Below are 14,675 nucleotides of genomic sequence, written 5' to 3'. Positions count from 1 at the left end.
CAAATAGAGGCGCCGTGCCCCTGGATACATCAATAACAAGAAGCTTATCATCGAAAACTCTACCCCTTTCTCCTCCCACTATCTGCGTATCGATCCGAGGAATCGAAAGCAGCCACCACAGTCTCGGGTAGTGCTAAAGTAATGAGCCCCGTAGCCCCTCTTCTGTGGGATCCAATGGTCAAACATCAAGACTGCGCGTCAACCGGGGTGCTTTTGTCATGTAAAGCGTGTAGCTAAGGGGGTTGGTATCGCTTGAATACCCCCCTATGATAATCCTCAATAGGGAGCTTTTAGCTTTCCGTTTGTACTCCTCATTCGGCTATAGGGGGGTAAAAGTAGGCCGGTAACAACAACAACAAAAGAAAAAAGAAAGAATGTTCGGACGGTGTAACGAAAGTGGTACAAGACTGCGACGCCATTTTGTTCCCAATACATACACTGGACTTATACTTTAGGATTAACTTTCAATGCATGCTGTTTCTGGGTAAGCCTATCAGTCGAATTAAATCTTAACCGGTTTGAAAGAAAATCTACTTTCAAATGATATTAAATGTAGCGAGTTTTGTCGTTTTCTGCTTCTTTTTCGATAGATTTAAAGTGACTTGGTAAACAGTACCTCGTCGAACGAGTTGACTGTTATGTCAATATCACGCATGTATACGAATGGCGTAGTGAAATAATAGTAGTGCTTATTATGTTTATTTATCACATTGGAGGTCTCAAACGGGATTATTCTTTTAAGAAAAATATATCGATGGGAATCATTTGGAGAATATATTTGTTAAAGTTTGTTTTCCATTCTTTTGACCCTTGATGAGATACTCCCTGAAGCAGCTTTTCTAAGGTAAATTGGATGGGATATGCTGTGACAGCAGGTGATGTTGCAGATAACTACACAACGGTGTAAAACTTCTAGATACATTAAAATAGTGATATGCCAGTGAAATCCATCTGAAATGATGGTTCAAACCAGAAGTTTTTTTTTATCAGAAGTGAACAAACTTTAAGGTAAAAGTAAAAAGTTTATTTAAATAAGTTCGGGAGTCTGTCCTTGTATCAATATGTACATGTACATGTATGTTGGCTAATCCAGGGTATTTCTTCTTCTTCTTCTTCTTATTCTGCTGGATAATCTGCCTCCTTCAATACTGAAGATGATTTCATCCAGGATCGCTCAGTTCTGAACTGAAATTGATATCAACAGTTTCATTTTAGTCCATATTTCGTCTGATTCAAACTTTATAGCGCTGTTAATTTAATAATGATGCGCAGATATAGTAAAATCTTAGACGGAGTAACGTGTAAGAAAAACTATTTTGGACATCCCCCCACAAAACTGTTTCAACTGAGCATTACATATTGTATTTTCTTCATTTTAGAATGAAGAACTATAAATGTATGAGCCTTTGAGACAAACTGATTAGTTTTAAATTTAAAAGAAGAAATAGCACAATTTCACCCGCATGTCCTATCATTCTTCCAAATTTTAATTTTGCAATGTTCCTTCTACATAACAATCTTCTTAATTGTATTATAATATGAAATTGAGTAGTTTTTGGTTTGCATCATAGCTACTTAACTACACGTAATTTTTGTAGGAAACTTTTAACAGACTTGTACATGTATCATAATGTGTTATTTAGACGAAAATAGTGACTCTCTGGTACGCAAAAATACACATTTTACTAAAGGTACATGTATAGACATGTACGCACCTGTATACCTACGAACTCTATGATCTGACCACTTTGAAAGGCTTTGCTTTTGTAGGCCTATATATATATGAATCTTATTATAACATAGAAAAGTAAACAACATCTTTGAACATGGTAAACCTTTAATTGACATGGTTTGACAAGGTTTGACATTTTAGCACCCTATGTTGAAACATAAATGAGGTAAACATACAAATTACATGATTTAACAGTATTGAAAGCATTGTGTTTGAATATCAATCTTAAAGGAATTTATTGGAAAATTCGCTATAGTAGTTATCATTGTAAAAAGGTCGTTCCCATATTTTTAAACAATATATTATGCATTTCATGTTTATCTTATATATAAATATGAATGTCCACTCCAGTCGAACGACATCATTCCACTTTCCACGATTTAGCGACAAAAAAAGGGGTCTAATACCAAAAATAAAAATCTCAACAATTTAAAAGATGGTGAGCATGGCGAGTGACTGCTAAGGTATGCGGTATTTCTTTTGCTGGATAATCATTAAAGCATGTGAAGTAATTTAAAATTGAAGAGTACTGGTATAGGCAAGGTATTAGCACATAAAAAGGAACTACGTGTACATGTAACTTTGTAAAATACTCAGGGTTTGAAGCCTCAAGCCGCCCCTTTAAATGAACATGTCCATCGTATTCAAAGAATGGCATTTAAACAGTGTGATAAATAGATAATAGACACATACATGTACAAAACAAAAAGACAACTTGTTAAAGCTGTTTATTTTCGTATGTGCATGTCAGGTTTATACTTTTTTTAATGTATCAGTTTGCAGCATCTCCCATATTGTAAGGAATGAGCAATGAGTAAAGATTCATCTATATTTATCTTATCTATTTTATTTTACCCGATTGCTAAGAAAGGAAGATAATGCTTGTACATGTACATGTAACATGTAAATGAGCAACCAGGGACCGACGGATATAAGTCATCTCCGAGGGAATTGCTAATGAGGATTAATGCCTTACCAAAGAGCATTACATGTAGTGTATAAATTGAGATCACTGCTTACCCCTAAGCCATCGCGTTTTCTTAAAGTTTACACACTTTTGTCAAATTTAATTTGCAGTTAAAAAAATACACCTACCGTTATAAAGTAATCCACTTTTAAGATGTGTCTTGTCTAGAACATTTAGCTTAGAATATTTATAGTTTTCAAGCACACGTACGTTTTAATTACTAATACTCACTGAATCTTTTCGAATGTCCTGTTTAGGATTTTATTTTTTTTTATTAGCAAAGCACTTTTTTGAATAGTAGTAGAATACTATGAGAAGAAAACATATCTCATTGATTTATCAAAATAAAAGTAGTTTTAAAGGAATTCAAGAAAATCGTAATCACTTCCTAACGGTTTCCAACAGTGCCATCATTAAAAGGAAAGAAAGAGAAAAATAAATTTTATAAATACACAAGTAAAAAAAAAGATCTAATGCGAGGTAATGTGATTTTTGTTGTAACTTGCTACCCACTGTATCTATTCATCTAAGAAGCAGCTCTCTTCAAAGTCAAATGAATTATGGATTGGAATAAATTCAATTCTCGCTTTGAAAGTGTTTTTTTACTTCATGGATTGGTTTCAAAATGAAGTCATAGTGGAAAAATCAGAGACCTAGGGGTGTTTCATAAAGCTGTTCGTAAAGTTACGCATGACTTTAGGAACGACTTGTAAATGAAGTGCCAGATAGGATGCCCAAAGTTTTTTCTGATATTTTCAATAACCTCAATTAAGTTATGGCAAAATATATACTTTGCATTAAAAATGTTTATTATCATAAGAATGTTAATCTTCATCTGCACAGTTCAACTTTAGTTGATGTATGTAATACTGATTGAGCATCCCATTTGGCTTTTCATATACAAGTCGTTCGTAAAGTCATGCGTAACTTTACGAAACACCCCCAGCTAGGCTAATCTGTGCGATTAGCAACACAAACATATTGTTGTACTCATGACGTTACAAGGCGTCTGGAATGAGAAGGAATAAAGGAAGATCTTCATAAAAAATGTAGATTTAAACTGATTATTGATTTGATTTATTTATTCATCATCAACGATAAAATATACGACAGACTATATGGTACAAACATCAATATTACAAGCAATAATAAACATAAAATCAAGCGAAAATATTGGAAAAGGTAGACACATCTCTTTCGTCAAAGAATATTGCAGTTGATGTACATGTAAGGGGCACAAATTAGAAATAGCCAGGCGCGTACGCAGGATTTTTTCAAGGGGGGGGGGGGGGGTTTAACATTTATAAATCGGGCCGAAAATTTCGCCAAGACTCAGCCAGCCGCTGAATAAGCGGGGGGGGGGGGGGGGGGGTGTAAGAGGACACTTTTTTTTTGGTCTCGAAATTTGAAAATTTGACATTTTGCTCAGTTGGGGGGGGGGGGGTAAGGTCAGCTTTTTTAGGTCAGCCACGGGAATATTTTTTTAATATTTTTTAATAGAAAAAAAAATGCAATAGGGGGGGGGGTTTAACCCCCCACCCCCCCCCCCCCTGTGTACGCGCCTGGAAATAGCACATGTGCTAGTCGAGTCTGCCCACTGATCTGATCATATATGGAGAGTTTCGTAGCAATATAAACCATAGTCAGGTCAGCCCGTTTTTGCGATGCCAAAACAATTACAAAAGAGTATAGTACTATTGATTAATTTATAATACGGACAAAAATCCGCAATAAAACAAAGAACACAAATAAAATCTCATTCACATTTTAACACACAGTCAGCCAAGCTCGCTTTGTGTCAATATCAATATCCAACGACAAAACGCTCATTATTTGTTCAAATACATGTACATTATGAGTAGGTATGGGAGACTGTCCCGAAATAGTTGCCCCATTTAATACAAAGGTCACAAGAAAAAGACAGACGCGAGACCGACAGCATGTAGCCCGAATGTTATATTACCCCAAATGGCAAAAAAGAAAAGAAAATCGGTTGGTTTTGAATCGGTTTGGCAGTGTGACTGAAGTATAAAAATGATAACCGACAAGATCTGACCCCTCCTAGTTACCTAGACCATCTAAGCCATGGTCGGCTTGATCGTAGATATAGCCGTCAGGTTTAGCCCACCCCCCTCCCCGCCCCCAGAGCCTCAGAAACAGTACCCCGAAGTTGGGTCGAATACCCCATTAACATGTACAAGTATTCCGTGGACCAAATGTTGCCTGCAGGAATTACCAAGCTTCGACATATAAACACTTAAACCGAAGATGAAGAACCAACAACACCGGAATGAGTTGTTAGACCAACAAAAACGCTGTAAGGTAGCCGTATCATCAACACATGAATGGAACATGGACCAATAATATATAAAAACTGACTAAAGTTTCCATCAGGAAAGGGTTGTAACTTTCCTCTCAGAATGTGCCCTTTCATGAAGCTTGACTGCCCATATTGCTCTGGATATGAAGACCAATTATTCTCTTTATACATTCCAATCTTAATAACTCGAAAGTATTTCATCCTATTCCTATCCATTTCAAATTTACATGTACATGTACATGTACAAGCACTGTGCATATAGTGCATTAGTGTAGGGTAATTTTTCTGACGTACAATTTGGGGTCAAATGATCACTTCATTAATAATTTATTTTAAATTGTAGAAATTGTAATACATTCTCAAAAATTGTCAAAAGATATTTTTAGAATTATAATCAATAACTGTCTTCCCCTGTTTGAAAAAGCATAACAGAGAGGCTTGTCACTTATCTGGGCTTTGTGGCGGCCATTCTTGCGTTCAGGACTTTTGCAGCATATATTCTGGAGATGCCCATGTCCGTTAGTAGCGGGGGAAGAGCAAAAATAAGATAACAAACCGAATGAAGCCATCAAGAAATGATAGTGAATATCAATAACAAGGCCATGTGTTTCTCACTAAATGTGTGATATCTTGCAATATCTTTCAAGTTTTATAACAGCAAACATATGTTTACAAAGATTTCTTGTCAGGGAGGACAAACCCAATGGCCCGAATTCACAAAGGAGGTTTGTCAACAAACCCAGGTTTGTCGACAAACCTCCTTTTGTTTTTTACAAACCAAGGTTTGTAAAAACGCGTCGAAACGCGTCATATGACGCACATAAACCTCGGTTTGTCGACAAACCTCCTTTGTGAATTCGGGCCAATAAGATCACGGTCTGATTCGTGCCATTTGCATTAATAAGAGGCTTACTCGATTTATTTCATACCAATTATCTTAGTTTGCTTATTAAAGGGGAATCCAATCTTGATAGCAAACTACTCTAGAGAAATGAAGACAACTCAGAAAAGTAGACCGGCAAAAAGTTGAATGAAATCGGACATAAAAATGAAAATGCAATAAATTTTTGAAAGTTTTAATCACTATACATAAACATGTGTTAGAAGACACTTAGGAGAAATAGATTATATTTTTGTGCACCACAAACGGAAGAGTTACCGCGACTACGTCACAATCTACTTACATGTACCCATTTGCCAATCTGCCAGTTTAAGATTCCCATAGACTTATTGATCTCGTGTTTAAAGCATTCATGATTATCGATCCGATCTATTTTTAACTTTTGCTGTTTCTGTTTTTATCTTAGTTTTCTGCTTCCATACAAATGAGTTTGATACAAGGGTAGAACTGCCATTTTATTATCCTAAATGTGCATTCAAATTTAAAGTTTATTCAACACTCTTCATATTGCTCCGTTCAGTCTCATTTCACAACGCCCCCTATCGTCAGAGTCAGCAGCCTAACATGTTAGCCTATGGAATTTCACCAAAAAAAAATCGTTAAAAATTCATTTTTTGTTTAACAAAAAGCACATCCACCCCGACGTACGTTATCACTAGCTCTTTCATTGGAACCCTCATGTCCCATTGACTTTTGAAAGTTCACCCACCGTAATTTGATCAAAATAGGTTGCAAGCTCGTCATTGCCTATAATACACATGTGAAACAAGTCGAACTTTGGACTCAGTTTGCCAAGCGATTTTAAGATTATAGGTCAAGCACACGAAGGATAAGAAGAATGAATTATCATAGATCACTTCTGCTTTGTTCATTTAGTCCATTTCACCCAACCCCCACCGTAATTTTTCCATTTAGTAAAAGCAAACATTTTGCAGAGGTAAGCAAAAACATGAATATTCATGAACGGTCAGACAATAACGGTCAGTACGTAACGTATAGTGAATGGGAATGGGCGATGATCCGTCCAGGAGGTAGAGGTCAGTGGTTTGTGCTGGCAATGTTCCAGCGAGCGAAAATGAGACAACCGGAGCCATATGTCATAAAAACCCTTTTTAAAATATACAAATACAGAATTTAATGATAAAAAACAAGATAGTGATAACAAATAACAATGGCAATTAATGACAGCATTTGGGAGAGGCAGAAAGGAGGGATTCCTTATATGAAAGCCTACCCCTAAAACACACATATTCATGTACAGGAAAAAAAGAAGAAATACGAACAAAAGAACAAAACAAAAAATACTAAATCATACAATCATGTACAATCGGAGTTTAAAAAAACACTAGCAAGAGAGTGTAACAAACTGACTCTACAAAAGTGTCATAGTCGCCCGTGCTATTAATACTGATTATCATACTTATTTAACAGAAATTGTTTATATTTGATTTTAAACGTACTTAGAATACAATGGAACAATTGCAGACACTTTAAAAATGCCTATTCCAGGGCTAGACCTGTAATTTGTTTAGATTATAAATGAAGCAATTGTACTTTGATTTGTATCTCATTAATTGCGAGTTTGTGAAAGTTTTGCCGATCCTGCAAACAGCGGCATCTGTGTACCAGTCCAAGAAATCCATAAAGTTCCATGTAATTGATACGGGATGTTCATTATCTATGTATGCATTGACTCGACCGATCTTTTGAAGGGATCTACTGTACTGAGTGACCCTAGTACATGTACATATAGAACATTAATATTGCGAAGCATTTTAATAGAGCTGTTTACTAATCTATATAATTATGTTTCAATTAATGCATGTTTATCTTTATAACCCCTAGTTACCAGCCATTTCATTTATCTGCTCTGAATAATGACGTCGATACTTGATTCCTGAAAATTATTGATTTAAAGCTTTTAACACCACGTACATGTATTATTTCTGATCTCCTATAGTCACTTCCGGGGAGAGTCGTTTTAGCCCCTGTCGCCGAAGTTAGCGGATGTTAACGGATACTCGTGTATCATGTAGTGATGTGCAACCATCCCTCTCTTCTGTATCTTCAGAGATGAAGGACAAACCGGACAGCGAGAAGGGAGGCGTCACCATGAACGAAGGTCCGTCCAAGACCACCAGAGGGCGCTGCTTCAAGGTGAGCTGAAAAATATGAAATCATCTTTAACGTGTTATAGTGACAACGATATCTTTGAAGTAAGGTTGTACGATTCTTATGGTCCTGCGACACCGGGTTCGCGATGAATTCCAACACAAACCGAATCCGTAACTTCAACCGTGGACCCATCACTATACCTAACCATAACACTATAAACCCTAAATCTAACTAATACCCAACTCGCAACCGCAACCCTATATCCTCGACGAAATAAAGTCCGAAACAATTGTCGGATAAAATGTCAGATCTCCTTTGATTTAGAGACTAGTATTCCGTCTTTATTATGGTTTTCTAGAAACAGATAGTCTTACATGTATATGTAAACCAATTCTAAAATGAAAAGTAGACGTAATGGATCATGTATGCTTTTAATTGTTCTACCTAATCTGACAGTGTCATCCCTTGCATACCATCTCTCGAAACCTACATTAATGAAATGGCACAAGTATAATCGCAATTGACGGTTACAAATTAATTGATATTTTCCATAATAAGTATTTAAGTGTACTTTTCTGTATTGAATCTTTGCATTTATTTACGATGATCATCCAAACTTTCAAGACAAATCTACATACTTATTACAAAGTATCATACATTTTGTAGAACTGTGCACAAGGAATTCTTTCACCTCTCGCTTCTTCCTTCTCATTTCATTATTATAACATGGTGTAGGATGATTGTGGTCGTGCATCCATTATAAAATTATTGAACGTGAATGCGTTATAATCAAGTTGAATTGTATTTGAAAATAATATCGTGTACATTCAATACATTTTTTTTTTACAATCATGACAATATAAGACATATTGATGCTATTTTCTACGTTATCATACTAATAGTATTACTTACTTGTTATATTTTGTGAATTGCATGCATTATTTTTGTATTATCAAGGATCTCATGGAAGATAAGCTGTTCTCTGTCAGCTGAAGACGGGTTTTGCCCTATTCTGAATCTTAAATTCAATGCTATTCATTTTAAATCATGGAAAAATTAACACCAAATACATGTAGATACGCCGTCTCGCTGCGAAGATATACAGTCAAACCTGTCTACAGCGACCGCCCAAGTGAAACACAAAAGTGGTCTTTGTAGACAGGTTCCTTTAGTTACATGTTTCAATGAGAAACTTTTCAAGGGAAACAAAAAATATGCTTGTTGTAGACAGGTGGTTACTAAAGCAGGTTTGACGGTATTTAACAAATCTTGAATTGAATTGAATTATTAAATTACAGGTTGCCATCACGGTGTTCCCTGCCATAGTCTGGGTCCTCTACCTCTGTGGCGGTGCCTGGATGTTCACTAGCATCGAGGGACCCCATCTCATGCTTCAGCGGCAAGTCGAGAAGGAGTACTTCACCAATCTTGTCATCGAGGTAACTACCATGATGCCGTTTGGGCAAACTTTCACTTTCTTCCTGCTATACTCATGGATATTATGTAAGCCCACTTGAATACCAAGCGGGAGTATGAACACCCTTGACTCTCGTACGATAGGTAACGGGTTTCAATCCATGCACCGTGTGTTTAACACTTGGACAAGATCTTTTGTCCACCCCGCGCCCTCGATCAAGGTGTATACCATCGGTATTTGACAATGATGGAGTAATGATAATTGCAGGGACCACAGGATGGGCAATGGTGTGGCTCCCGTGGGTACATACATGTAAGATCAAATCATCCTAAACTGTAATAGTATGAACTTTTGAACCATCGTCTTGATTCAGACTTCAACGAAACAGTCCATACGCGCTTCAAATTTGTTTTGAAGTACGTGATACATGTATCTCTTTTCACCCCTATGACAATGACATTAATTATTATGGTGGTAAACGAAACTGTAATCTACATCTGTATTGACACCAATATTAACTGCATGTCTGAGTCTGAGGCCTTCGAGGTGATTTTCATACATATGTGTGAAGTCTCTAAAAGACCTCGTTGTAGAATCAGATTCTTGATAAGGTAGTGCGGAAGATACCTTCTCCTGTTTATTCCATCACGTATCGGGTTTTACATAAGGTATACCGGATTAGGAATAGAAAAAAATAGGGGGAAGGGGAGGGGAGGGACAGGATATGCCCCTAACTCCTCGAATAAGACAATGTATGTTTATCGAAGATTCATATGTAAGACGTCTGCAGTAAATGTAACGCACCTTGAGTTGGTCAGATGCTTGTCCGACATAGCACACACAATTGTAACCTCCATCTTGTCTATTGTAATACCCCCCCCCCCCAAAAAAAGAGTAAAATGTGAATGGAACATGGTTCTCAACCAATGCTCCGTATATTTCAATGTCTAGAGCCTACGAGAGCTACATTCAATGTCATCAGCTCAAGGGGCTTCTGTAAGTCATACTAAGTTTTAACAGACTGACAGCCCAGGAGACTTTGTCAGCATTTTAATTCTGAATGATTATGAGACATCCTCGTGCCTGTTGCTTTAATGGGATGTCTCCAAGTTGAATACATTTCTGAACTAGTCTACCATTTAGCTCGAACTTACATGTAGTTTAGAACTCCCAACTTGACCCGATGCTACTTTTGTTTAAACCCCCAACAGGCCTGGGAGAGGGGACGGAGGTGCAACATCAGCGGAGCAAATTACGCGGTGATGAATGGTTCGAACGTGACCGACTGCCAAGTCGACGACCTCGCCGACACTATAATACGCGAGATCCACCAGGATAAGGGCCTTGAATGGAGCTTTCTTGGTGGTATTCATTTCTGCCTCACTGTGGTCTCTACAATTGGTAAGCTAAGCGAGTTGGCTCTGATATATGCTTGTTTGCGTGGTAATGCGGACGAAGTATATTCAAGTTAGGCCCACAAGGTGCAATATGAAATAACTTCGTCGACAAAGAAAAGTTTAAGATGATGTCTCAGTGTCAGTTCCCTCTCTATAATTATGAAGTTTAGAGGTTCGCTTATTTTGCAACTTTGCTAGAAATTATGACAACGACCTACCGTGCGTAAATTCATGGTCCATTCTTTTTATTGTAGTGAAACATCGATGTGTGCAACTATACTCATTTTGGCCAACATTTGGCCAACGTGTTCTCTTTCGTTGGCCCAACGTTAGAGATATAATGTAAGGCAAATGCATTTTCGTCCCTCTTGCAAACGTTAGCTCAACGGTGACAAATTGACGTCGGATCAACGTTGACTCAACGTTTGACAAAATTTAACTGACCGACAGCAACTGTGCTGACCGTATTGAAGATCTTACTTCAATGTAGTATTGCCAGCTGTTAAATAACTGAGCATTTTAAGTTTATAGGGAGATGAAAATCATTTGTAACCTCTAAACCTCGATTCCATTCTTCTTTTGAAGCTACAATGTTATGATATGTTATGAATGGCAGCGTACTATTGGTTTAGTCGAGATAAAACCGCGCACATAACCATGATAAACGACTTAAACCCTAGTTAACGTTGAAATATATTTTATACCCCTATTTAAATCAACCCTTTCACTCATTTGATAAAACAATCTACGAAACGCACAATATTGGTTCCTAAATGTTGCTATGTTTTCTTTCTGCACTCTCTCACAGGTTATGGCTTACTGGTTCCTCGGACTCATACAGGACGTCTTCTCTGCCTCCTGTATGCCATAATTGGTATCCCTCTCAACATCACCCTTATAGGATGGGTTGGGAGAGGAATCGTATTCTGCATCACAAAAACGTACCAGTCCCTCCACAACCTCCGCATGTCATGTCGAGAGAAGCGCGGAAGGCGAGTCGATGTGCGTCCGCCGCGCTCTATCAGCACCTTGAGCATTATCGGAGCCACCCGGATCAACGCCACAAAGCAGTGTAACCACAATGCGGAAAAGGGGAAGAACAAACGAAATTCCAGTTTTATCAACGGAGCCGTGGAACATTCGGACTCTGATACGGAGATACAAATGAATGGCGCCCACCAGCTCGCGATTAGACCGAGGCAAAACGGGCTGTTGCTGACGCAGAACCGCTCTACGGTAAAGCTGAGTGGAGGTAATAACAAAACGGACAGCTCTGGAGGAGGCGATAGCGAGAAAGAGTGGGAACATCCGTCAATGGAACACGTTACTCACATTTCTCAGATGCGAGACCTGGTCAACGGATCCGTGAATCATGGCGATCACGGATCCGAAAGGAGCGACACAACCATGACAGGTGTGGAGGACGATGGTCCGGTTGTCTCGGACAATGAAATCAACGAAAACAACAGCAATAGTAACTCCGATGAAGGAGATAACGCTTCAGGGAACAAGGAAACGGGTGTACCGATATGGTTCGTCGCACTTTTCTTTGTCTTGTACCTCTGCTCGACGTCCCTCATGATTTATTATTCCAACTTTGTGCCAATGAATTGGTCTCTCATTGACTCCCTCTATTTTGACGTCATCACCATCTTGACGGTAGGGTTCGGGGACATGTTCTATTACACGAGAGGCCAAACCCTGACGCAGCAGCAGAAGACATCCGCCACTTTGGTGTCCATCACCACCATGATCCTTGGCATGCTGATGCTCTCAGCCTTCCTCTCATTCGCCGTCGAATCCTTCACGCTCAACAATATGAAGAGGTGGTTCGACAACGTCTTTGTGAAATGTTGGGAGGGACTATTCTGCCGGAAAAGGAAGAGGAAAAGGGACAAACCCACACGTTAGCATTGAATATGTATGCATTCTGCTCATGAGTGGACCAATGAGACTATTCGCCATAAAATTGCCACAACGTGTGCCTGTAGTTTTACATTAGCAATCATACATGTAACAAATTAAAGTAACTGAATGTCAGATGCGTTAACGTAGCCTTTCATGTTATTTAGACTATTTTTTACATTTGTATTTCACTTTGTGTTAATCATTGTAATTCCCTACATCATATTAATGTCATTTTTGAAAACTTTAAGGGGTTTCGAACAGGTTGGACAACCTCAGTTAAGTATTAAGTATTACATTTGGAGCATGCAGATAGACCACATACGAATGTGTTCATCGCAAGCATCAGTTTGTACAGACATTTTCAAGTTGACTGAACGTTTCAAAAGAGCTAAGGTTCACAGGGACAATGGTTCTCGAGACCGAAGATACAGATGGCTGATCGTTCACGAGGCCGAGGTTATCAAGACCAAAATTCAATAGGTCGAGGTTTCGAAAGACCGAGGGTTTACTAAGTGAAAAATTCTAGAGCCCGAATTTACCGAGGTTCACGAGGCCAAAAATTCATGAACAGCAAACGTAAGTTACTCAAGATCAAAGATTCACAGGGCCTATGGTTAATAAAACAGAAGATTTAAAAGACCGTATCTATGTTCTTAATTTCCGAAGGTCTACGAGATCGAATACCCATAAGACCGAATGATTGCGAGGCCAAATTTTTTTCTCTCGTGAACCTTACTCACGATACTGGTGGTCCATTATAAAGATAAATGTACAAAAGCCTCATGAACTTTCAGTCTCATGCACCTTCAGTTTAATACCCTTCACCCGTTTTTGGACATATTAATTGTTACCTCTCATTCAAGCTTGCATTATGACTGTAGATCTTTGATAAATGGTTAATCGGTAGCTGGTTTTAGCAACAGAAAATGTTAAACCTTACTGCTACCATAGCAGTGTAACAAGACCGTCCATTCTACATGCTCCAAATGCCCTCGCTAAAGTCCGTTGTCGCCATCATGGTTACCATTTGTAAAATATATAAAATGTTACGGAGTATAAAGGCCAACCTTTAAAATATGTATCATTGCATCTAATAATATTCTTAAAAGTATTTTTATAGATCTGATCACTTTATCATATGTTTTAATTTAAAATAAATCAAAACTTTCTCCTTGTATTCGACTTATGAGGCGGAGAGCCGAGTAGTTATGAACACAATCAAATGTATCAAATGATTCTTCATTGAGAGGGAAATAAAATACACTTAATTATCACATTAATGTAGATTTAAGGAAATATTTTTATACTAATTTTATAACTGCCTTATTTTTATATTTTGGTCAGGCTTTGGAAAGGTCTTATTGTACTTCTTAGAATAATGATCTATCTTCGGAATAACAAACATAGTCATTTTAGTATCATATAATATTATCATACCCATTTTACTATTTTAATTATTAATTTTTAATTTAGTTATCGGGTTTTATCAGTTCTTACATGGTATTTTAATACTTATCTATCTTTGGGACAGATAAGTGTGTACATTTGAAAGAGGCTAACTACTTTTGGTTACAAGATGTTAATATAAATAATCATCTGGCCCACGCCGGAAGGTTGGTTGGTAACTACTATCGTATCTGTTAACGCCTTTTTAACGATCATGTTTGTCAAAAGTACAGCAAAGTGCCATCTGTTTTGACGTAATATGGGTATTTCTGTAGAATATATTTTATAATACTATTGGTAAAATATATTTTAAAATACTTTTAGTAAAATATTTATATACAAATTATACGATTTTCCTCTCGTTTGTTCATTTCTTTCTTCAATATTGTGTTTTTATTGGAAATGCATTTTTTTTAAAACTAGTAGTATTACACGTAATTGTTCGCTCTGCATTATCGGATACATGATTCAA

General features: G+C 37.5%; 1 protein-coding gene across 1 annotated transcript; it reads left to right on the top strand.

Annotated features, from left to right (window-relative positions):
• The first annotated feature begins 324 nt into the window (after nt 1-324).
• LOC115924114 lies at nt 325-13,767 on the top strand. The gene is made up of 5 exons (XM_030985905.1): nt 325-484; nt 7,881-8,077; nt 9,334-9,474; nt 10,664-10,853; nt 11,658-13,767. The coding sequence occupies exons 2-5, from the start codon at nt 7,928-7,930 to the stop codon at nt 12,758-12,760; spliced, it is 1,584 nt and encodes a 527-aa protein (XP_030841765.1). The 5' UTR covers nt 325-484; nt 7,881-7,927; the 3' UTR covers nt 12,761-13,767.
• Nucleotides 13,768-14,675: the final 908 nt, after the last annotated feature.

This window comes from Strongylocentrotus purpuratus, unplaced genomic scaffold (assembly GCF_000002235.5).
Source record: "Strongylocentrotus purpuratus isolate Spur 01 unplaced genomic scaffold, Spur_5.0 spur5_scaffold_15, whole genome shotgun sequence".
Classification (NCBI taxonomy): domain Eukaryota; kingdom Metazoa; phylum Echinodermata; class Echinoidea; order Camarodonta; family Strongylocentrotidae; genus Strongylocentrotus; species Strongylocentrotus purpuratus.
The sequence above is the reverse complement of the archived record's forward strand: the minus strand, read 5'-3'. Positions and strand labels throughout refer to the sequence as shown.

Excerpts from the sequence above, each read along its gene's own strand:
- LOC115924114 (XM_030985905.1), top strand. The coding sequence starts at position 7,928 with ATGTTAACGGATACTCGTGTATCATGTAGTGATGTGCAACCATCCCTC. Across the intron at positions 9,475-10,663 it reads TCACCAATCTTGTCATCGAG|GCCTGGGAGAGGGGACGGAG; the intron begins GTAACTACCATG and ends AACCCCCAACAG. Across the intron at positions 10,854-11,657 it reads CACTGTGGTCTCTACAATTG|GTTATGGCTTACTGGTTCCT; the intron begins GTAAGCTAAGCG and ends ACTCTCTCACAG.